The sequence below is a fragment of the Hyla sarda genome, chromosome 8, assembly GCF_029499605.1.
Source record: "Hyla sarda isolate aHylSar1 chromosome 8, aHylSar1.hap1, whole genome shotgun sequence".
NCBI classification, from domain to species: Eukaryota; Metazoa; Chordata; class Amphibia; order Anura; family Hylidae; genus Hyla; species Hyla sarda.
Window position 1 is genome coordinate 195,227,166 of NC_079196.1, and position 23,326 is coordinate 195,250,491.

General features: G+C 44.5%; 1 protein-coding gene across 3 annotated transcripts in view; it reads right to left on the reverse strand.

The window, feature by feature from the left end:
* Positions 1-3,230: 3,230 nt before the first annotated feature.
* Positions 3,231-23,326, reverse strand: part of MICALL2 (MICAL like 2) — a 73,699-nt gene continuing 53,603 nt past the window's right edge. For all 3 annotated transcript variants that reach the window (XM_056534750.1, XM_056534753.1, XM_056534752.1), the window contains 7 exons: positions 20,890-20,945; positions 19,977-20,100; positions 18,696-18,786; positions 14,556-14,629; positions 11,722-11,836; positions 7,240-7,289; positions 3,231-4,317 (listed from right to left, as the gene is read on the reverse strand). In XM_056534750.1, the coding sequence (XP_056390725.1) occupies positions 4,217-4,317; positions 7,240-7,289; positions 11,722-11,836; positions 14,556-14,629; positions 18,696-18,786; positions 19,977-20,100; positions 20,890-20,945 (611 nt within the window). In that variant the 3' untranslated portion in view covers positions 3,231-4,216. The remainder of the gene's footprint in view (positions 4,318-7,239; positions 7,290-11,721; positions 11,837-14,555; positions 14,630-18,695; positions 18,787-19,976; positions 20,101-20,889; positions 20,946-23,326) is intronic.

The window sequence follows — 23,326 nt, forward strand, 5'->3', positions numbered from 1 at the left end:
TGTTTTAGGGTAAATGGTGAAGACATACAAAAAGGAAAGCGTTACCGTATTATGGACAGAGCTGGGCCCATACCCCTACAGCAGTGGTCATCCAAACACTTGCTTAAAGGGGTACTCCGCTGCTCAGCGTTTGGAACAAACTGTTCCAAATGCTGGAGCTGGCGCCGGGAGCTCGTCACTCCCCCTCCCATAGACTTGCATGGAGGGGGCGGGGCTATGATGTCATGAGCTCCCGACGCCGGCTCCAGCGTTCGGAACAGTTTGTTCCAAACATTGAGCATTGGAGTACCCCTTTAAGACTATCCAACCATCTTATAATCCTGCACACTTGACACGCCTGATGCTTTTTTTGCCCCACAAAGTCTAAAACACACTGGTGGTGCCAAACTCGGCGGGTGTATGGCCACCTTTAAAGGGGTACTCCTGTGAAAAACTTTTTTATTTTTTTTATTTTTATCAACTGGTGCCAGAAAGTTAAACGGATTTGTAAATTACTTCTATTTAAAAATCTTAATTCTTCCAGTACTTAGCTGTTGTATGCTCCACAGGAAGTGCTTTTCTTTTTGAATTTCTTTTCTGTCTGACCACAGTGCTCTCTGCTGACACCTCTGTCCATGTCAGGAACTGTCCAGAGCAGGAGAGGTTTGCTATGGGCATTTGCTCCTACTCTGGACAGAGGTGTCAGCAGAGAGCACTGTGGTCAGACTGAAAAATTCTAAAAGAAAAGAACTTCCTGTGGAGCATACAACAGCTGATAAGTACTGGAAGGATTAAGATTTAGGATTACCTAAATCATTCCTCTTGTCTTCAGGAGCCATCTCACAGGACACAGCAAATTACAGATTGCAAGAAATCTGTATTCTTAAGAGACTGTATGGTTTTATTTTTCAGATAATTTATGGCTGTATTCTTTAGGGACTGTATTGCCGTATCCTTCAGGCACTGTATTGCCGTATCCTTCAGGTACTGTATTGCCGTATCCTTCAGGCACTGTACGGCCGTATCCTTCAGGCACTGTACGGCCGTATCCTTCAGGCACTGTACGGCCGTATCCTTCAGGCACTGTACGGCCGTATCCTTCAGGCACTGTACGGCCGTATCCTTCAGGTACTGTATTGCCGTATCCTTCAGGTACTGTATTGCCGTATCCTTCAGGTACTGTATTGCCGTATCCTTCAGGCACTGTATTGCCGTATCCTTCAGGTACTGTATTGCCGTATCCTTCAGGCACTGTACGGCCGTATCCTTCAGGCACTGTACGGCCGTATCCTTCAGGCACTGTACGGCCGTATCCTTCAGGCACTGTACGGCCGTATCCTTCAGGCACTGTACGGCCGTATCCTTCAGGCACTGTACGGCCGTATCCTTCAGGTACTGTATTGCCGTATCCTTCAGGTACTGTATTGCCGTATCCTTCAGGCACTGTACTGCCGTATCCTTCAGGCACTGTACTGCCGTATCCTTCAGGCACTGTATTGCCGTATCCCTCAGGTACTATTTAGAGCCAAAGGCTGTCTAATCATGCTAGGGGTTGCAGTTTTGCAACAACTTAAGTCCCCCTGGTAGGAAAACACTGATATAGAGGCGCCCTCTGAGCACTGTATGGCAGTAGTCTTCAGGTAATGTATGACAGTACTATATTGTGGCACTTTATAGCAGTATTTCCTAGGTACCATATGGCTGTATTCTGTGGACACTTGACAATACTGTATTTTGGCTTCGTATGGTCGTTTATATAGGAAAATGTTGGCATTGTGTTTTGTTTTACTATATTGGACATTGACCAGTCTGAGTGATGACAAACTTGGCACGGCGCTACAGAATATGCTGGCGCTATATAAATAAAGGAATTATTATTTTCTGCCTGGTTCCTGGACGAGTGTTACCACACAATGTGCCACAATATGCTGCAGGTCAGGGTTTCCCAACCAGGGTGCCTCCAGCTGCTGCAAAACTACAACTCCCACCGAAAAAAAAAAAAAAAATGATGTTAAACAAGCCCTAAAGTAGTGTTTCCCAACCAGGGTGCCTCCAGCTGCTGCAAAACTACAACTCCCACCGAAAAAAAAAAAAAAATGATGTTAAACAAGCCCTAAAGTAGTGTTTCCCAACCAGGGTGCCTCCAGCTGTTGCAAAACTACAACTCCCACCGAAAAAAAAACAAAAAAATAATGTTAAACAAACCCTATAGTAGTGTTTCCCAACCAGGGTGCCTCCAGCTGTTGCAAAACTACAACTCCCACCGAAAAAAAAAAAAAATGATGTTGAACAAACCCTAAAGTAGTGTTTCCCAACCAGGGTGCCTCCAGCTGTTGCAAAACTACAACTCCCACCGAAAAAAAAAAAAAAATGATGTTAAACAAGCCCTATAGTAGTGTTTCCCAACCAGGGTGCCTCCAGCTGTTGCAAAACTACAACTCCCACCGAAAAAAATAAAATAAAATGATGTTGAACAAGCCCTAAAGTAGTGTTTCCCAACCAGGGTGCCTCCAGCTGCTGCAAAACTACAACTCCCACTGAAAAAAAAAAAAAAATGATGTTAAACAAGCCCTAAAGTAGTGTTTCCCAACCAGGGTGCCTCCAGCTGCTGCAAAACTACAACTCCCACTAAAAAAAAAAAAATGATGTTAAACAAGCCCTAAAGTAGTGTTTCCCAACCAGGGTGCCTCCAGCTGTTGCAAATCTAGAACTCCCACCGAAAAAAAAAAAAAAAAAAAATGATGTTGAACAAGCCCTAAAGTAGTGTTTCCCAACCAGGGTGCCTCCAGCTGCTGCAAAACTACAACTCCCACTGAAAAAAAAAAAATGATGTTAAACAAGCCCTAAAGTAGTGTTTCCCAACCAGGGTACCTCCCGCTGTTGCAAAACTACAACTCCCACCGAAAAAAAAAAAAAAAATCATGTTAAACAAGCCCTAAAGTAATGTTTCCCAACCAGGGTGCCTCCAGCTGCTGCAAAACTACAACTCCCAGCATGCCCGGACAGCCGAAGGCTGTCCGGGCATGCTGGGAGTTGTAGTTTTGAAACAGCTGGAGGCACCCTGATTGGAAAACACTGCCCTAGACCCATAAGCAGACGATAGAGTGTAATTTAGTCAATGGACTTTAGTAGCCATTGGCATCTAGACACAGACAACCCGTGTCCCTGGCACGCTATCTAGTAAACAGCACAACCCCCCCTCTACCCTTGTAGAACATCACTCCTTCTATATAGCCAAGTCCCAAATAAACAGTATAAGAGACACAAGGACCTACAATAAACATTGGCTTTATTCAGCACGTCTCCGACTTTTAGTTCTAAAAAGGAAACACGGCTTATTTAAATAGAAGTGCACAAAAGACGGAGTGTTTTATCTGTTTTCCTAAAAGGCAAATTGCACACACAAAAAATAAAAAAAAATAAAAAAAAACACAAAGAAAACACAAATCACCACAGGGTTGACCAAGTTCTGCCGGGAATGTACTGAAGGAATTTTTCGCAGTCCTCTGTGTAAATTTTCCCCAGTGTGCTCGGCTGGGCCCAAGACAATAGAAGACTTTGGATCTGGCTCAGCAGGGATTTGGCTCCTCACACATATGTGACAGATGATATGGGGGGGCATTGCCGGCGTTCACGGCCTGAGAGCCGCAGGAGTATTCCTCGTCGTGCTGTACAAACATGTCTTGGGGCAAGTCTTGTTGGTCTTGACTTGTTGGTCTTGATGAGTTTTATGTACTGTTTAAGGTGTTGCGAATATGGATTATGGCTCCCTATATGGTGCCGGATGGTTGCAGACTGCAGTATTGTCCGTGCTTCATGGCGCAGGTTATGTAAACAATGCATATAGCTGGCAGTCGACGTCAACGAGCAATGGTGGGAAATTCTCAGATACCATATGACTCACTCAAGGAAGCATAGCAGTAAAAGTAAGCCGACACCGTAAAAGTGAAGTCGCAGGCGTGTCATGTGACATTCGGAGTCTAACAGGTCAGTGGAAGACATTCACGGCCTGCAGCAATATATCAGAGTGCAAGATTGGACAGCGGTCACCCAAGTGATTGTCCGGTACGGAGGAGGAGAAGAAGGAGTTAATGCTTGCGATTGTCCGGGATAAAGCCCGTCGCTGAGCACAGCGTGCAAAGTAGTGTGAACGGTGATCCAGTGTTTCCACAAGATGACGCGTGCAAGATACAGCGGCTTACCGCCAGGCGTATATCTGCTGCCGGTCAAGGCAGGCTCAAGTTTTGTTTTTATCTTTTGGCTTTAACCAGCCTGAAAAGCTGAAGCGGGATCTCCTCTTCAAGTTTGGCTCCGGACTGGGCTGCTTCTGTTGGGAATCTGAAAAAAATAAATAAATAAATAGGTTCTATTGAATCAGGAATTTAAAGGGGTACTCTGCCCCTAGATATCAAGATGTCTGATCGGGGGGTCCTGACACTGGGGACTACCGCGATCTCTCTGCTGCACCCGGCGTTCATTTAGAGCGTAGGGTGCAGCGCCGGAGGCTCGTGACTTCACGGCCACCCCCCTCAATGCAAGTCTATGGGAGGGGGCGTGACATCCGTCACGCCCCCTCCCATAGACTTGCATTGAGGGGGCATGGCCGTGACATCACGAGCCTCCGCCCCACATCACCAGTCATCTGGCAGAAGTTCACTCCATGCACCGGATGTCTGGGGTGCCGCATCCAAAATCAAAGGGGTCCCCCGCGATCAGACATCTTGTGCCCTATCCTTTGGAAAGGGGATAAGATGAATAGGGGCAGAGTACCCCTTTAAGGCTGTGTTCACATGGCGAGAGGTCAGGGGGACATCCTGCAGACATTGGGCACTGGCAGAACACAACAGCGTTACGACCGCTCGCATGTGCATAATCTCCATAGACAGCAATGTATTTCCAAGCAGATTCTGCAGAAAAATTAACACGTCAATTCTTTCTACAGAGGCTGGAACCGGAATTGCTGCAGCAGATGTTTCTACTGCAAAAATTCCTCAGTGTGCACGGTGCAGCAGAATCCTAATGGAAAAATTTGGGAGGTTGCTGCAACGCAACTTCAAAGTGGTATTTTCCCCCTGGATTCTGCTCGGAAATTCCTCCCGTGTGAACATGGCATAACACTAACAGCCCTTGTAAGGGGGAACTCCTCCACTACTTTAAAATGTATGCCCATAGGATAGGAAATAGGTGTCTGATTGTGGGGGGGTCCCAACCTCTGGGGGGGGGGGGACCCCTCACATTCTCCAGAATGGGTCTCCATCTCTTCCTGTGCACGGAGTGTTGTGTTAGAACAGGATCCATGCATTCTCTATGGGAGCGCTGGAGACGTGTGAGCATTGAGCTCGTGTATCTCCAGCACTCCCATAGACCCTGCACTAGTCGGACCACACGCGATCAGACAATTATCCCCTTATCCTGCGAATAGGGGATACGTTTTAAAAAAGTGGAGTACCCCTCTAAGGTCTTTTTTACACAAGCCATTCAGTTCATAGAAACATATGTGTAAAGGGGAAGGCGATTCCCAAACGCTTATTTGTCGGCTGATTGAATCTTTTGTGCGTCCAATGAAATCATTAAAGGCCACAAGCGGTTATCCAGAAATAGAAAAAAAAGAGCTAATTTCTTCCAAAAACAGCTCCCCCCCGTCATCAGTTCCATTGAGGTGAATGGAGCTAACTTGTAATACCACACACCACCTGAGAACAGAGGTGATGCTGTTTTTAGAAGAAATCAGCTGTTTCTATCCCACAATAACCCCATTAAAGGGGTACTCCACTGGAAAACATTTTTTTTTAAATCTTTTATTTTTTTACATTTTCAACTGGTGCCAGAAAGGTAAACAGATTTGTAAATTACTTCTAATAAAAAAATCTTAATCCTTACAGCACTTATAAGTTGCTGTTATGCTTCACAGGAAGTTCTTTTCTTTTTTGAATTTCTTTTCAGTCTGATCACAGTGCTCTCTGCTGACACATCTGTCCAGAGTAGAAGCAACTCCCCATAGCGAACCTCTCCTGCTCTGGACAGTTCCTGACATGGACAGAGGTGTCAGCAGAGAGCACTGTGGTCAGACAGAAAGGAAATTCAAAAGGAAAAGAACTTCCTGTAGATCATAACAGCAGCTGATAAGTGCTGGAAGGATTAAACATTTTTCATGGAAGTACGGTAATTTACAAATCTGTTTAACTTTCTGGCACCAGGTGATTTAAAAAAAAAAATGTTTTCCAGTGGAGTACCCCTTTAAAGAGGCTGTATGAGAAACAGCGACACTCTTGTCAAGTGGCTGTAGCTGGTATTGCAGCTCAGCTCCATTTGCTTAAAGGGGTACTCTTTTTTTTTTTTTTTCCATATCAACTGATGCTAGAAAGTTGAACAGATTTGTAAATTACTTTCATTAAAAAATATTAACCCTTCCAGTACTTATCAGCTGCTTTATACTACAGAGGAAGCTTTTTTTTTTTTAGAATTTCTTTTCTATCTGACCACAGTGCTCCCTGCTGACACCTCTGTCCATGTCAGGAACTGTCCAGAGCAGGAGAGGTTTTCTATGGGGATTTTCTCCTACTCTGGACAGTTCCTAACATGGACAGAGGTGTCAGCAGGGAACACTGAGATCAGACAAAAAATAACAACTAAACTTCCTCTGTAGTATACAGCAGCTGATAAGTACAGGAAGGATTAAGATTTTTTAATAGAAGTAATTTACAAATCTGTTTAAATTTCAGTTACAACTATCAGTTGACATGGAAAAAAAAAAAATAGAATAAAATCCACCGGAGTACCCCTTTAAATGGGATGGAGCAGCAATACAGGAAACAGCCTTTAGAGTGGCGCTGCTTCTAGAAAATAAAAAGCAGATTCCTTTTTTAATCAGATTTTACTCATAAAAGATTGCAGTTAGAGATGAGCGAACTTACAGTAAATTCGACACAAACTTCTCGGCTCGGCAGTTGATGACTTTTCCTGCGTAAATTAGTTCAGCTTTCCGGTGCTCCGGTGGGCTGGAAAAGGTGGATACAGTCCTAGGAGACTCTTTCCTAGGACTGTATCCACCTTTTCCAGCCCACCGGAGCACCTGAAGGCTGAACTAATTTATGCAGGATAAGTCATCAACTGCTGAGCCGAGAAGTTCGTGACGAATCGAATTTACTGTAAGTTCGCTCATCTCTAATTGCAGTAAAAAAAAAAATATATAAATATATATATATAATAGGAGGTTCACATGTTTTCATATTGTACGTATAATAATAGGAAGATGCTTACCTGAATGTTTTCGGATCATATTTTCCATCATTTCGTCTTCTTGCTTTTCCCTGTAATAAGAAATGGTAAGCATAAATACAACCAAAAAAAAACCCAGCTGTTAGACAAGCCCTAAAGCAGTGTTTCCCAACCAGGGTGCCTCCAGCTGTTGCAAAACTACAATTCCCAGCATGCCCGAACAGCCAAAGGCTGTCCGGGCATGCTGGGAATTGTAGTTTTGCAACAGCTGGAGGCACACTTTCTGGGAAACATTGCCCTAAAGGGTTACCAATTTCTTAAAAAACAGCACCACACCTGTCATCAGGTTGTGTGTGGTATTGCAGCTCAGTTCTATTGAAGTTAATGAAGTCAAGTTGTAATACCACACACAACCTGAGGACAGAAGTGGTGCTGTTTTGGAAGAAATTAGCTCTGTTTTTTATTTTTCTTTCTTTAACCCCTTAAGGACCAAGGACGTACCGGTAAGTCCTTGGTCCTGCTCTCCTGATATAACGCGGGGTTACACGGTAACCCCGCATCATATCACGGCGGGCCCGGCGTCATAGTGAAGCCGGGACCCGCCGCTAATAGTGTGCAGCGCCGATCGCGGAGCCGTGCGCTATTAACCCTTTAGCCTAAAACCGAAAGTGAAAGCTGCCGGTTAACTCAGTGGGGTGTTCGGGATAGCCGCAGCGAAATCGCGGCATCCCGAACAGCTTACAGGACAGCGGGAGGGCCCCTACCTGCCTCCTCGCTGTCCGATCGCCGAATGACTGCTCCGTGCCTGAGATCCAGGCCTGAGCAGTCATGCGGCAGAATCGTCGATCACTGGTTTCTTATGAGAAACCAGTGATCAATGATGCAGATCAGTGTGTGCAGTGTTATATGTCCCTATGGGATAACAATGATCAGTGTGTGCAGTGTTATAGGTCCCTATGGGATAACAATGATCAGCATAGGAGATCAGTGTGTGCAGTGTTATAGGTCCCTATGGGATAACAATGATCAGTGTGTGCAGTGTTATAGGTCCCTATGGGACCTATAACACTGCAAAAAAAAAAGTGAAAAAAAAAGTGAATAAAGATCATTTAACCCCTTCCCTATTAAAAGTTTGAATCACCCCCCTTTTCCCATAAAAAAAAAAAAAAAACACAGTGTAAATAAAAATAAACATATATGGTATCACCGCGTGCGGAAATGTCCGAATTATAAAAATATATCATTAATGGCGTGCGCGCAAAAAAATTCCAAAGTCCAAAATTGTGCATTTTTGGTCACTTTTTATATAATTTAAAAATGAATAAAAAGCGATCAATAAGTCATATCAATGCAAAAATGGTACCGTTAAAAACTTCAGATCACGGCGCAAAAAATGAGCCCTCATACCGCCCCATACATGGAAAAATAAAAAAGTTATAGGGGTCAGAAGATGACAATTTTAAACATATAAATTTTCCTGCATATAGTTATGATTTTTTCCAGAAGTCCGACAATATCCAACCGATATAAGTAGGGGATCATTTTAATCGTATGGACCTACAGAATACATATCAGGCGTCATTTTTACCGAAAAATTTACTACGTAGAAACGGAAGCCCCCAAAATTTACAAACCAGCGTTTTTTTTTCAATTTTGTCACACAATGATTTTTTTTCCATTTCACCGTAGATTTTTGGGCAAAATGACTGATGTCATTACAAAGTAGAATTGGTGGCGCAAAAAATAAGCCATCATATGGATTTTTAGGTGCAAAATTGAAAGAGTTACGATTTTTTAAAGGCAAGGAGCAAAAATAGAAAATGCAAAAAACGGGAAAACCCCGGTCCTTAAGGGGTTAAAGGACATGTTACTTTTCAAGGAACAGCGCCACTCTTCTCCACAGGCTATGTCCAGTATTGCAGCTCAGCCCCATTCAAGCGAAAACCACAATAAAAGACAAAGCCCATGAACAAGAGGAGTGTTTATTCCGAAAATAAGAAGACGGCTCCTTTGTTTTTTTTTTTCCTAATCCCTGACGACCCCTTTAAATTTCTCTGCCGTTTTCTCGCTTAATTCGAAACACTTGATAACACTCGAGGCAATTCCCAATTTTCGCATAATGCAAATGGAAATTGCAAACTTCAATTACAAAGCTCCACTTTAATAAAAATAGGTGTCGTGAAGCTAAATTGTCATAAGTGATATATGGCAGCAGTGGCATCGAGAACGGATAGATCATGTGCTTTAGCGGACTTGCGTTTCTGGTTATACGGGTCACATTCTATGATACTGCTATATACACGTCTGGCCAATAACAGCAATGAGGAAGCCAGAGAATTTACAACCATATTATTGGTCATAAATCAGGGACAGCCTGGGTGCAGAGGTAGATGAAAGTGAGGAAGCCTAATAGCGAAGATTTAAATGGAGCCCCTATTGGGTGTCAATTAAAGGGGTTATCCAGGATTAGAAGAAAATAGATGCTTTCTTCCAGAAACAGCGCCACTCTTGTCTTTAGATTGAGTGTGGTATTGCAGCTCAGTTCTATTGAAGTGAAAAGAGCAGAGTAGTAATACCACACACAACCCGAGGACAGGGGTGGTGTTGTTTTCGGAAGAAAGCCGCTATGTTTTTTTTTTTTGTAATCCTGGATAACCCCTTAAAGGGGTACTAGGGTGAAAAAAAATTTGAAGGATACCATAGGTATGAGATATAATCTGTGTAAACATACAGATGTGGTTCCAGAAAGTTAAACAGATTTGTAAATTACAAATTTCTATATAAAAAAAATAAAAAATCTTAATCCTACCAGTACTTATCAGCTGCTGAAGTTGAGTTGTTCTTTCCCGTCTGACCACAGTGCTCTCTGCTGTCTCCTCTGTCTGTCTCAGGAACTGTCCAAAGCATGAGAGGTTTGCTATGGGGATTTGCTCCTCATCTGGACAGTTCCTGAGACAGACAGAGTTGTCAGCAGCGAGCACTGTGGTCAGACAGAAAGAACAACTCAACTACAGAAGCTGATAAGTACTGGTAGGATTGAGATTTTTTAATAGAAGTAATTTACAAATCTGTTTAACTTTCTAGAGCCAGTTGATATGGGAAAAAAAAAAAAAAAAAAGTTTTTTACTGGAGTACACCTTTAAACCATAACAACCCTATCGACTTAGGACTGGAGATAGCACTTCGTTGCCCCCATGTCCTATCCCCAAAACCTTGTTGGCTAACATCATAGGTCTGTGGACAGAAGAGCTCACAACACATTCAAACCTGGTCTGGTGCAAAGAACAGGAAGGCGATCCAGCACTTGTCCCAAACAGAAATCAGCTTTATTGAAAATTAAGAGAACACAGGATTCAGGTACGCGTGCTCTTCCTTGGTCATAGGACACTTGTCGCCGAGGAAGAGCGCGCATGCACTCAAAACGCGTCTAAGCCGTAACCTTTTACCTGAATCCTGTGTTGTCTTAATTTTCAATAAAGCTGATTTCTATTTGGGACAACACGGGATTCAGGTAAAAGGTTACGGCTTAGACGTGTTTCGAGTGCATGCGCGCTCTTCCTCAGTGACAAGTGTTCCTATGACCAAGGAAGAGCGTGCATGCACTCGAAAGGCGTCTGATGCCGTAACCTTTTACCTGAATCATGTGTTGTCTTGATTTTAATTAAAGCTGCTTTCTATTTGGGACAAGTGCTGGATCGCCTTCCTCTTTGCTCTGTACTACGCACGAGGCTGGGTGTGGGATTCGTGCACGTTCATTTAGGAGGGTGAGCTGAACGTTCTACATACAACAACCTGGTCAGGTCTCTGCATGGCCTATAGGCCCTCATACACATTACAGAAAGGTTGGCAGAACCGGCTAACTAATAGGTTACGGGTCCACCCCAATCAATGTCTTGGAAGAGAAAGATCGGACATGTTGAATTTCACCACACAACTTGATATGTTTTCCCTAGAGATAAGTCACAACCAGAAAGGTTTGGTACCTCTCCATGGAAAACATATGTATGCTCAGTTGAGGATGGGGGGGGGGATCACGATGAGTAGCTGTCAGCTGAATGAGCTTTTGGTCCAACAATGGAAGGTGTACGGCCCCCTTAACTTGATGATATAGTTGTTATCGGTGCCAGCTTTCACCATGGCCTTGCCCAACAACTCAAATGTACCCAAGCTTTTGCTTTTCCGCCCTTTTAAGGGGTACTCCGCCCCTAGACATCTTATCTCCTATCCTAAGGATAGGAGGATAAGATGTCTGATCAGGGGGGGGGGGGGGGGGGGTCACGCCGTTGAGGACCCCCGCAGTCTCTCCTGCAGCACCCCGAGTCATCAGCTGCATGGAGCTAAGTTCGCTCTGTGGCTGATGACTCCCGATACAGGAGCCAGAGTATCATGACGTCACGGCTCCACCCCCTCGTGATATCAAGCCCCGGCCCCTCAATACAAGTCTATGGGAGAGGGCGTGGCATTGAGGGGGCGGGGTACCCCTTTAAGCTCGACAACTATGGAGCACAGGAACATCTTTCTTACCGTAATCGGTCCTCATCCAGGCACTCAATAATCTCACTGCGGTCGTTGACTATGAGCAGATACTTTTCCAGAAGTTCCTTCTCTTTGGTTTTGTCCCTTTCAGATTTTAGATGCTCTGGAATTTTTGGAAGGAATAAGAGAGATTTTATATATATAATAATAATTTTTTTTTTTTTTTCTGGGACCAATAAACTATTTTATGGCATGATCACATTAAAGGGGTACTCCGGTGGAAAACATTTGAATTTTCTTTTTTAAATCAACTGGTGCCAGAAAGTTAAACCGATTTGTAAATGACTTCTATTAAAAAAATCTTCACCCTTCCAGTATTTTTTAGCAGCTGTATGCTACAGAGGAAATTATTTTCTTTTTGAATTTCTTTTTTTTGTCTTGTCCACAGTGCTCTCTGCTGACACCTCTGTCCGTGTGAGAAACTGTCCAGAGCAGGATAGGTTTGCTATGGGGATTTTCTCCTGCTCTGGACAGTTCCTGATATGGACAGAGGTGTCAGCAGAGAGCACTGTGGACAAGACAAAAAAGAAATTCAAAAAGAAAAATAATTTTCTCTGTAGCATACAGCCGCTAATAAGTACTGGAAGGGTAAAGATTTTTTAGTAGGAGTCATTTACAAATCTGTTTAACTTTCTGGCACCAGTTGATAAAAAAAAAAAAAAAAATGTTTTCCACCAGAGTACCCCTTTAAAGGACATCTCCAGGATTTGTTTGAATCAATGGGCTCTCCTTAGGATAGACCAGTGTTTCCTAACCAGAGTGCCTCCACCTGTTGCAAAACTACAACTCCAAGCATGCCCGGACAGCCGAAGGCTGTCCGGGCATGCTGGGAGTTGTAGTTGTGCAACAGCTGAAGGGACCCTGCTTGGGAAACACAAGGATAGGCCACCAATATGTGATCAAGGTGCACCAGTCAATCACCTGCACTCATGTGGGCACTCTGGCCCCTTCACTGTCTACAAGGCACAGCGACATACACAGGGTAGTGGCAGCACCTGGTATTGCAGCTCAGGGTGAACTGTAATACAAGGTACAGCCGCTACTCAGTATACGGTGCTTTGCCTTATAGTGTCACAACGCTGCAGGATCGCAGTTTGATCCTTTAGTTTACATAACTGGCAAGGATGCTGGGAGTCGGACCCGACCAATTAGGTTATAATGGCCTATTCTAGACATCACCTTTAAGGTACAAAAGAGGTGAGGGTACATAAATTGGCTTGTTCATTATAATGCACATATGATCTATAGTTTTCCCCCTTAAGAAGAAAACTAACAGGGTCTCCCTTTCCACTCAAACATGGCTAACAGGGGCGGCAGGTATATGTGCAACGTGTGCAGCGGCCCGGTGGGTGAAGGGGCCCACTTTCCCTGTATAGCAGCTAAAAGTACTCTATGGTCTATTACATGGAAGTGACTGATCTAACAAATGTCATAGGTCACACTTATGGGTGGATTGTTTGAGAGACATTCTATGATACTGTTCCTGCACAGGGACCCTCTGCTGCCTGCGGCTGATAACAGAGACCAATAGATTGCTTACAACAGATCTCTGTCTTACGCACATATAGAATTCATGAAGTAAACGAAGAGACAAGACGGCACTCACCATACAGTAGGGGAATTTATTCTTCAGTTGCGAACATACAAAGACAGGTCGGGAAGTCAGGCAGACAGCAGGAAACGCATCGGGATGACCGTTTTGTGCGTAATGACGAACTTCCTCCCTAGCCGACGCTAGCGTCGGCTAGAGGAAGTGCGTCGTTACGCACAAAGCTGTCGTTTCAGAGTCAGGCAGACAGCGGGAGACGCATCGGGAATACAGTTTCGTGCGTAATGACGCACTTCTAGCCGACGCTAGTGTCGGCTGGAGGAAGTGTGCGTAATTATGCACGAAACGGTCGTCCCAAAGCATCTACTGCTGTCTGCCTGACTCCCCGACCTGTCCTTGTATGTTCGCAACTGAGAAAAAAAAAAAGTCTTACGCACATATAGAATTCATGAAAGAACGGAGAGACAAGACGGCACTCACCATACAGTAGGGTACTTTATTCTTCAGTTGCGAACATACAAAGACAGGTCAGGGAGTCAGGCAGACAGCGGGAGACGCATTAGGATGACCGTTTTGTGCGTAATGATGCACTACCTGATGCCAGCGTCGGCTAGAGGAAGTGCGTCATTACGCACAAAACGGTCATTTCGGAGTCAAGCAGACAGCGGGAGAAGCATCGTGACTACCGTTTCGTGCATAATGATGCACTTCTAGTCGACGCTCGAGGAAGTGAGTCATTACACACAAAATGGTCATCCCAATGCGTCTCCCGCTGTCTGCCTGACTCCCCAACCTGTCTTTGTATGTACGCAACTGAAGAATAAATTCCCCTACTGTATGGTGAGTGCCGTCTTGTCTCTCTGTTCTTTTATGTTGAAGTTCTCCTATTCTTCTGACTGAGCACCATCTTGAGTGGCACAGTTGTGGTCGCCGGTGCGGCATCTTCCTCTCCAGGAGGAGCGTGGTATCGGAACCACATATTACAAGCTGCAGCAGTGCCGGTGAGCTGCTTTCTACACTCTGCATTGATATATAGAATTGACTATGGATTTGCTGACATGATCCGGAACATTCACTTGTCTAACCCTGCACTTTATTTTCCTACCGGCTGCTCCTTTATTCTCCATTCCATTCTATGGTGTGTCGCTCTACAGATCAGGCCAACGTTAGGCCCCCGGGGTTTCCGGCTTATCAAGAGGTTACGGTTCTGACTCACACCCTGCGCACACCTCTAGGCTATCTCACGGGTGACTTGCACTTTTCCTGGCCTCACCTGGCTTGTTCATTAGGTTGCGGAGCTCGGTCTCCACGTCCTGCTGCTGGTTCTCTAGAGCCTGCTGTCTGGATCTGGAAAACATTGACAAAACCATTAGGAGCTGTATACTTTGTCTGAGCGTTGAGAGGCAGCCAAGCTACTATCTTTCAATCAGCGCTTGTTTACAAAGCCCGGCGTCTGCCAACAAACACACCCCCCTGCCCACTCCTAATTTCCAGCGCAGTTTACGATACAATGGGAACGGTTACATTGAATTAAACCTTTCATGTGTTTCATACGGTGGAGAAGAAAACCAGCCGCTGTGAACGTCTGCTCCGCAGGATTGTATAACCGCCGGCTCTGGTATCCAAATAGGACTTGATCCATAAATGTGGCCATATAGTTGGATAATAAAAAGACCTAATAACATTGCTTCTTTTCCAATCATAGGACTACACGCTGTGTACCAGGATGCAACATTGTCACGCTGTGATATCTCGGGCCCCCAGTGCAATGTCACATTTATAACACTGTGACAGAGGGGGTGACACTGCTAATACTACACCTCCACCCCATAGCTAGATCACTCTACCGCTATATCTTCTGCTTTGTACTATGCAATCCCATTGTGTTCCATACCCAACTTAAAGGGGTTATCCAGGAAAAAACTATATATATATATATATATATATATATATATATATATATATATATATATATATATAATATCTATCTCAACTGGCTTCAGAAAATTAAACAGATTTGTAAATTACTTCTATTAAAAAATCTTAATCCTTTCAGTATTTATGAGCTGCTGAAGTTGAGTTGTTCTTTCTGTCTAAGTGCTCTCTGATGACACCTGTCTCGGGAACTGCCCAGTTTAGATGCAAATCCCCATTGCAAACCTCTTCTACTCTGTGCAGTTCCCGAGACAAGCAGAGAGGTCAGTAGAGAGCACTGTTGCCAGACAGAAAACAACAACTAAACTTCAGCAGCTGATAATTATTGAAAGGATTAAGATTTTTAAATAGAAGTAATTTACAAATCTGTTTAAGTTTCTGGAGCCAGTTGATATATAAAAAAAAGTTCTTGGAATACCCCTTTAATTCAAGTAGTTTTCACAATGTCTGATTACTTGATTTATAAAAAAAGCTGCAGTATAAAGCATGGTGGACAGAACAGCTGCCTGACTACCTCAGACCTCTATTATACAGCTAGCTATACTCCAGTGGAAAACATTTTATTTGGAATCAACTGGTGCCAGAAAGTTAAACAGATTTGTAAATTAAATATATGTAAATAATACTGGAGCAAACAATGGTACCTCAATACAGCAGCCTTGATACAGAAAGGTGAGTATTGGCTAATGCTCACGTATTTTTAAATTACTTCTATTAAAAAAAAAAAAAAAAAAAACTTAATCCTTCCAGTACTTATCAGCTGCTGTATACTCCACAGGAACAGTCAGGAACTGTCCAGAGCAGGAGAGGTTTGCTATGGGGATTTGCTCCTACTCTGGACAGTTCCTGACATGGACAGAGGTGTCAGCAGAGAGCACTGTGGTCAGACAGAAAAGAAATTCAAAAAGAAAAGAACTTCCTGTGGAGCATACAGCAGCTGATAAGTACTGAAAGGATTAAGATTTTTAAATAGAAGCAATTTACAAATCTGTTTAACTTTCTGGCTCCAGCTGATTTAAAAAAAAAAAAAATGTTATCCAGTGGAGTGCCCCTTTAATTGAGAACAAAAGAAACGGACATATTGAAATCCAATGTGCCTGACTGTTTTTTCTGCCATCAGGTACGAATACACATTAGATCTACCATTCTGACCAAAATCATCAGGTTTGGCCGACTTCTTTCTATTGTGTATGGCCAGCTTTAGTATGTAGATCAGTGTTTCCCAACCAGGGTGCCTCCAGCTGTTGCTAAACTACAACTCCCAGCATGCCCGGACAGCCGTTGGCTGTCCGGGCATGCTGGGAGTTGTAGTTTTGCAGCAGCTAGAGGCATCCTGGTTGGAAAACACTGATGTAGACAGGGATCTTCTACGACAGGGATCTTCTACATATATCGGGTCCTTCAGAAACACTAGCCAGAATGGTGTGGATGTTATCTCTTGGATTCTTAGAGAGCCAAGTTCTCTCCCTGTGTAGGTAAATAAATTATAAAGTTGTACACAAGATCTGAAGGCTCCAATATACAGCGTGGCCCCGTAATGAAACATAACTAACACTGTCTAAAGATCACACCCGAGAGGAAAAGAGGTGCAAATGGACAAAAAAAAACGAATTTTAATGAAACATGATATACCGGTAAAATCTAAGATGAAAACATTACAAAAAGGTATGACAAGCAGGTAAGGTAACGAAAACAATGAATGGCGAACCCATGCTGACCCCACATGAAACCCTGGGGGGGGGGGGTAGTTAAAGGGGTACTGCGCCCCTAGACATCTTATCCCCTATCCAAAGGATAGGGGGATAAGATGTCTGATCACCACCCCACAATCTCTACTGCGGCACCCCAGACATCCGATGCATGGAGTCAACTTCACTCTGTGCCGGATGACTGGCGATGCAGGGCGGAGGCTTGTGATGACAAGGTCATGCCCTGCTCATGACATCACGGCCGCACCCCCTCAATGCCAGTCTATGGGGGGGGGGGGGGCGCGTGACATCACGAGAGGGAAGTGGTCGTGGCGTCACGAGCCTCCGGCGCTGCACCAGATGCTCTAAATGAACGTCGGGTTCAGCAGGGAGATCCTTTCGATAAGATAAGATGTCTAGGGCGGAGTACCCCTTTAAAGCCAAAGTACATAGGAAAGGGAGACACCCATTAGGCCCGACACACGTTTCGCTGAAAGACAGCATCTTCGGGGGATTTTATAGTCCATCTGAATGCTTTTTCCTTTTGGGTGATATTTAAAGTCTGCACGTCTAGAGAAACTTAGTCACAAGAGTAAGCGTCTTATATCTTGTGACCTGAGATTACCTGGAAAGTGGCCAATCCTTGTAGGAATATTTTGTGTACACCTACCATAACTGACCAGAGGAAACCTACCGTCTATACTCGAGTATAAGCTGACCCGAATATAAGCCGAGGCCCCTAATTTCACCCCAAAAACCCAGGAAAAGTTATTGACTAGACTATAAGCCTAGGGTGGGAAATATATCATCCCCCCCTGTCATCATCCAGACCCCCGTCATAAACACCCTCAGCATCATCACCCCGTCATCATCACCCCGTCATCATCACCCCGTCATCATCACCCCGTCATCATCACCCCGTCATCATCACCACCTGTCAATCCCTTCATCAGTGGTCTTCAACCTGCGGACCTCCAGATGTTGCAAAACTACAACTCCCAGCGTGCCCGGACAGCCGATGGCTGTCCAGGCATGCTGGGAGTTGTCGTTTTGAAACATTTGGAGGTCCTCAGGTTGAAGACCACTGCGGCCTTCGTCATCATCCAGACCCCCCTTTAGTTTTGTACTCCCCTCCCCTCGGTGGGAAGGAAGGGTGAGCTGGTCAAGGCAATCTATGCTGCAGGGACCGTGCGGTGGGGAGGGTTAGTCATTCCGGGCTGTCCATCTTCACCGGGAGGCCCCGGACTAGTGACGTTGCCATGAAGACGACACACAGGGACATCACGGATGTCTGCTGCGCACGGACGTCCCTGTGCGTCGTCGTCAAGGCAACGTCACTAGTCTGGGGCCAGCCCGGAGCGAAGAAGAGGGCCTCCTGGTGAAGATGAACAGCCCGGAACGGCTAACCCTCCCCACCGGGTATGGATGATGACGAAGGCTGCAGTGGTCTTCAACCTGAGGACCTCCAGATGTTTCAAAACTACAACTCCCAGCATGCCCGGACAGCCGATGGCTGTCCGGGAATGCTGGAAGTTGTAGTTTTGCAACATCTGGAGGTCCGCAGGTTAAAGACCACTGAGAAGGGATTGACAGGCGGAGAGTTCCCTCGAGTATAAGCTGAGGGGGGCGTTTTCAGCACAAAAAAATCGAGCTGAAAAACTGGGCTTATACTCGAGTATATACGGTACTCACTTAAGACGAGATCTTATGTCTTCCATGTGGACTGTATTCTACTATGTAACTGCTGCCATACAGAAGGTACAGGTGTCATTTTACAGTATAATACTCACATGTAATTCAGCTCAGATTCCTGTCTCAGCAGAAGTTGTTTCTCATGGATGAGCTTGAACCAGTCCACCATAAGTGCATCCTCTGATTCATCTACAAGACACAGGAGAGGACAACACTATTCATTAACACCTTAGGGGTTCCTGTCCTCTATGCAGCCTCGGACTGGGGTTCCTTGGGCCCACCAGGAATATATCACACTGGGACCCTCCATGTATACAGCATGTAAGGAGGTGCTATATATAGGGTAATGGGAGCAAGAATACTGCAATAGGCAGGGAAGGGGGGCATACAAAACCATAGAGAGGAGAAATCATAGACAGTAGAGGAACCAGTTCCTAACCCCTTCCCACACACTATGGGAGAATAGAGGGGTTGTTTTTTTCCTGCCATTTGATATCATGACCAACAATGTCTCCATAACTGTACTATAACGGAACATTTGTCTTTTGTTCCGGTGTGAGGTGCAGAACTGCGTCCTATGCAGTTCTGAGTTCGATCCTCCCATTAGCTGTCCGGAGATTTCTGAAGATACAGTGATGGGAGGGGAAGGTAGAGCTGGGTAGGACGCAACTCTGCACCTCCCTCAGTCCCTTACACAACTCCCACCACGCACCTCCCTCAGTAGGAGGGACGTACATTTTTACAGCCCTGCTCGCACCTCAGCCCCGCTCCTGTCAGCAGGAGGGATGCAGATATTCACAGGCTATGAAAATCTACGACCCTCCTGCTGACAGGAGCGGGGCTGAGGTGCGAGCGGGGTTGTAAAAATCTACGTCCCTCCTACTGACAGGAGCAGGACTGAGGTGCGAGCGGGGCTGTGAAATTAACGTCACTCCTGTTGAGGGAGGTGCGTGGTGGGAGTTGTGTACAGGGCGCACGGAGGTGCAGAGTTGCGTGCTGCCCAGCTCTACCTTCCCCTCCCCTCGATGTATCTTCGGAAATCTCCGGACAGCTGAGGGGAGGAGCCAACGCAGAGCTGCATAGGACGCAGTTCAGCACCTCACACCGGCAATACTGATACACAATCTATGAAATCTAAAGCATGCCCTCTGATTTCTGCCATGTATTTCACTATTTGATACTATGTCCTTTATAGCTGAAATTCAATTCCTGGCTTCTTTGTAAACAACGGAAGCCATATTTAAAAGGTGGAGCAAAAGAGAAATCTGTGCACAGTAATTAGTGTAAATTATAGCGTCTATTCCCAATGAAAACAATGAGATTCATATCCACATGTATTTTTAGCACATAGAATGCACCATAGCGAGTAAAGGCCTTACCTCCATCACAACTACGCAGCTGCTTCTCCAAGTCTACTCCTTGCTGTTCCAAGTAATCCAGCTCTTGCTCAATGATCTGGAGCTGTCTCTGGATCTCCTCTTCAGGGATGTACTCCGGACGGGTCTGCAATGATCCAGATGAACTATTCAGACTACAAACACTGTGTACTAAGGTCACTGTACCACAGACACAGGAGCTAGAGAGCTCGAGCCATGGGGTACCTGCAGGGCTGAAATATAGGGAGGGCACAAGGGCAAGTTTATCGGGACTTTTACCACTTTGAAGACCTACAGTGACCTGTAGACTCTTTAAAGGGGTACTCTGCCCCTAGACATCTTATCCCCTATCAAAAGGATAGGTGATAAGATGTCTGATCGCGGGGGTCCCACTGCTGGGGACCCCAGTGATCTCGGGGGCGGCACCCCAGACATCTGGTGCAAAGAGCGAGCAGAGGCAGAGGCTCTTGACGTCACAGCCACACCCCCTCAATGCAAGTCTACGGGCAGAGGCTCGTGACGTCACAGCCACACCCCCTCAATGCAAGTCTATGGGAGGGGGCGTGACGTCCGTCACGCCCCCTCCCATAGACTTGCATTGAGGGGCGTGGTCGTGACGTCACGAGCCTCCGGCGCTGCACCCGACGCTCTAAACAAATGCCGGGTGCAGCAGGAAGAACGCGGGGGTCCCCAGCGGCAGGACCCCCTGCGATCAGACATCTTATCCCCTATCCTTTGGATAGGGCATAAGATGTCTAGGGGCAGAGTACCCCTTTAAGCAGGTATTGACCTAGGGATTTTGAGAAGGCCTACAGCAAAATGGCAGCTTTCAAGAGTTTGCCATAAAACCCAGCATTATCTAGTTATACCTCCCTGAAAATTGCTATTTATATGGGTAGAATATAAATCTACAAACCTTGTTAGGAGAGATTGTATCGCTGTTTTCCACTGGTCTTGTAATGGAATCTTTCACTATAAAAAAAAAAAAAAAAACTGTGAGCACTTGGAGCTGTAAATGGGTCATGTTGGCATAGGAAACATTTTAATATGGTGCACCTTATCTGACCCAGAATGTTGGCTAAAAGTGCAAAGTATTCATTTGGAACCCAAATGCACCTCCCCCAGTACTCGGCAGAGAAGGCGACATTTTTGCAGTTACACAGTTTGTATCTGCAAGTCTACATTCTGCAGAAGGAAGGAAGGAAGGGGGCGCTAGTTCACTTTTTGTCTCGGGCACTGCCCCATCTTCTGAGAAATAGCGCACTGCTTATAAGTGCTATGCATATGTAGGATAAACAGGTTAAAAAATAACTGATCCTCTCCCATGTTTGCATTTCTTCCTGATCCAAGAGGAAACCAACAGTCTATTGTTTTATTCCTTCCTGTACGGGTCATCCAAGGCACATACTTTGCATAAAAAGGTATAAAATTAGCATAGAAGTTATGGAGCAAAATGCTCCTACAATGTAGAGGACACATAAAAAGGTAGAAGCAATGTAAGGTTTTCTTCTAGGTCCTCAAATCCCAATATAGAAGGGTATATTTTGTAAATGTATCGGACACTGAGTAATGGAGAACTGTAGAGGACAGTTTCGTATTGTTTCTTGCTGCCAGATTGACAAGATGCCTCAGATTAAAGTCTGTATAGATGTAGCAGAGCTAAACTAATCAAATGCTTTAGGGGTATGCAGGTAACAAGGGGAGATTAGCTGCACTCCTTTTAAGAGAGTGCTCCTAATCTCAGCTCATTACCTGTATAAAAAGCACCTGGGAGCCAGAAATCTTGCTGATTGATAAGGGATTAAATACGTATTTCAGTAAAATGCTAATCAGTCCATAACTAATTTGAAATATGTTCTTCTGGATTTTTGTTGTTGTTAGTCTATCTCTCGTTGTTCATATAAACTGACCATTAAAACTATTGACTGATCATTTCTCCCTCAGTGGGCAAACATACTAAATCAACTAAATTTTCCTCCACTGTACGTAGGCAGAAGTTCCAAAAATAAAGGCAGCCTATGTCCAAACAGTATTCCATGTATGATTAAAAATATAGTCAGCCTATGTCCAAACAGTATTCCATGTACCATCCAAAATAAAGTCAGCCTATGTCCAAACAGTATTCCATGTATGATTAAAAATATAGTCAGCCTATGTCCAAACAGTATTTCATGTATGATTAAAAATATAGTCAGCCTATGTCCAAACAGTATTTCATGTATGATTAAAAATATAGTCAGCCTATGTCCAAACAGTATTTCATGTACCATCCAAAATAAAGTCAGCCTATGTCCAAACCAGGGCTGTGGAGTTGGAGTAGAGGAGTCGGGCGAAATTTTGGGTACCTGGAGTCGGAGTCGGCAAACAATGCACCGACTCCGACTCCTACTAAATTTAGATTGGAATGAAAAATAAAGCAAGTTTAAATGTCCCAATTCACAAAAAGTTATAATTAATTACTTCTCTACTGTAAGAATAAAGACCAATGCATGCAGTGCCTCACGTAACCGCAAAACGAACACGTTAAGTGACCGTGAAGAAGCATGCTTTTTATGTGCTTCACTATATGGCACGCAACGGCAATACTTATACTTTCCATAGTGTTGTGTTCTGCTGTTACAGGGAACCCATGGGTAACCTAGCCTCTCACTGATAAGGGGTTAAGGAAATATGTTTTTTTGCAGGACTAGAGACACTTGTATAAGTGAAGGGAATGGAGGGTCAATAGTTCAACACTGAAGCTGTAAACCATTAGAAAAACTGCTGTCATTCAGCTAAGGCTATAAAAACTTGTTAGCTTAAACTTTAATACATTCACATATTAATACAGAGGAGTCGGGGAGTTGGGAGTACAAAAAATTGCGGAGTCAGAACATTTATCTACCCTCTCCACAGCCCTGGTCCAAACAGTATTTCATGTACCATCCAAAATAAAGTCAGCCTATGTCCAAACAGTATTTTAAGCTGTACGGCATTAATATTTAGGCATTGATGGGCATGTTTATTCATACACTGTATGACAGTATGCCATAAAGAGGGGAGGAGCATAAGAAGGTGCAGACAGCACGATCCAGCATAAGACTGGGCCAGGTCAAAACAGTATATTATGCTGTACAGCATTAAAGGGGTACTTCAGTGGAAAAGGTTTATTTTTTTATTTTTAATTTTTTTATCAACTGGTGTCAGAAAGTTAAACAAATTAGTAAATTACTTCTATTAAAAAAAAATCTTAATCCTTCCAGTACTTATCTGCTGCTGAATACTACAGAGGAAATCATTTTCTTTTTGGATTTCTTTTCTGTCTGTCCACAGTGCTCTCTGCTGACACCTCTGTCCCTGTCAGGAACTGTCCA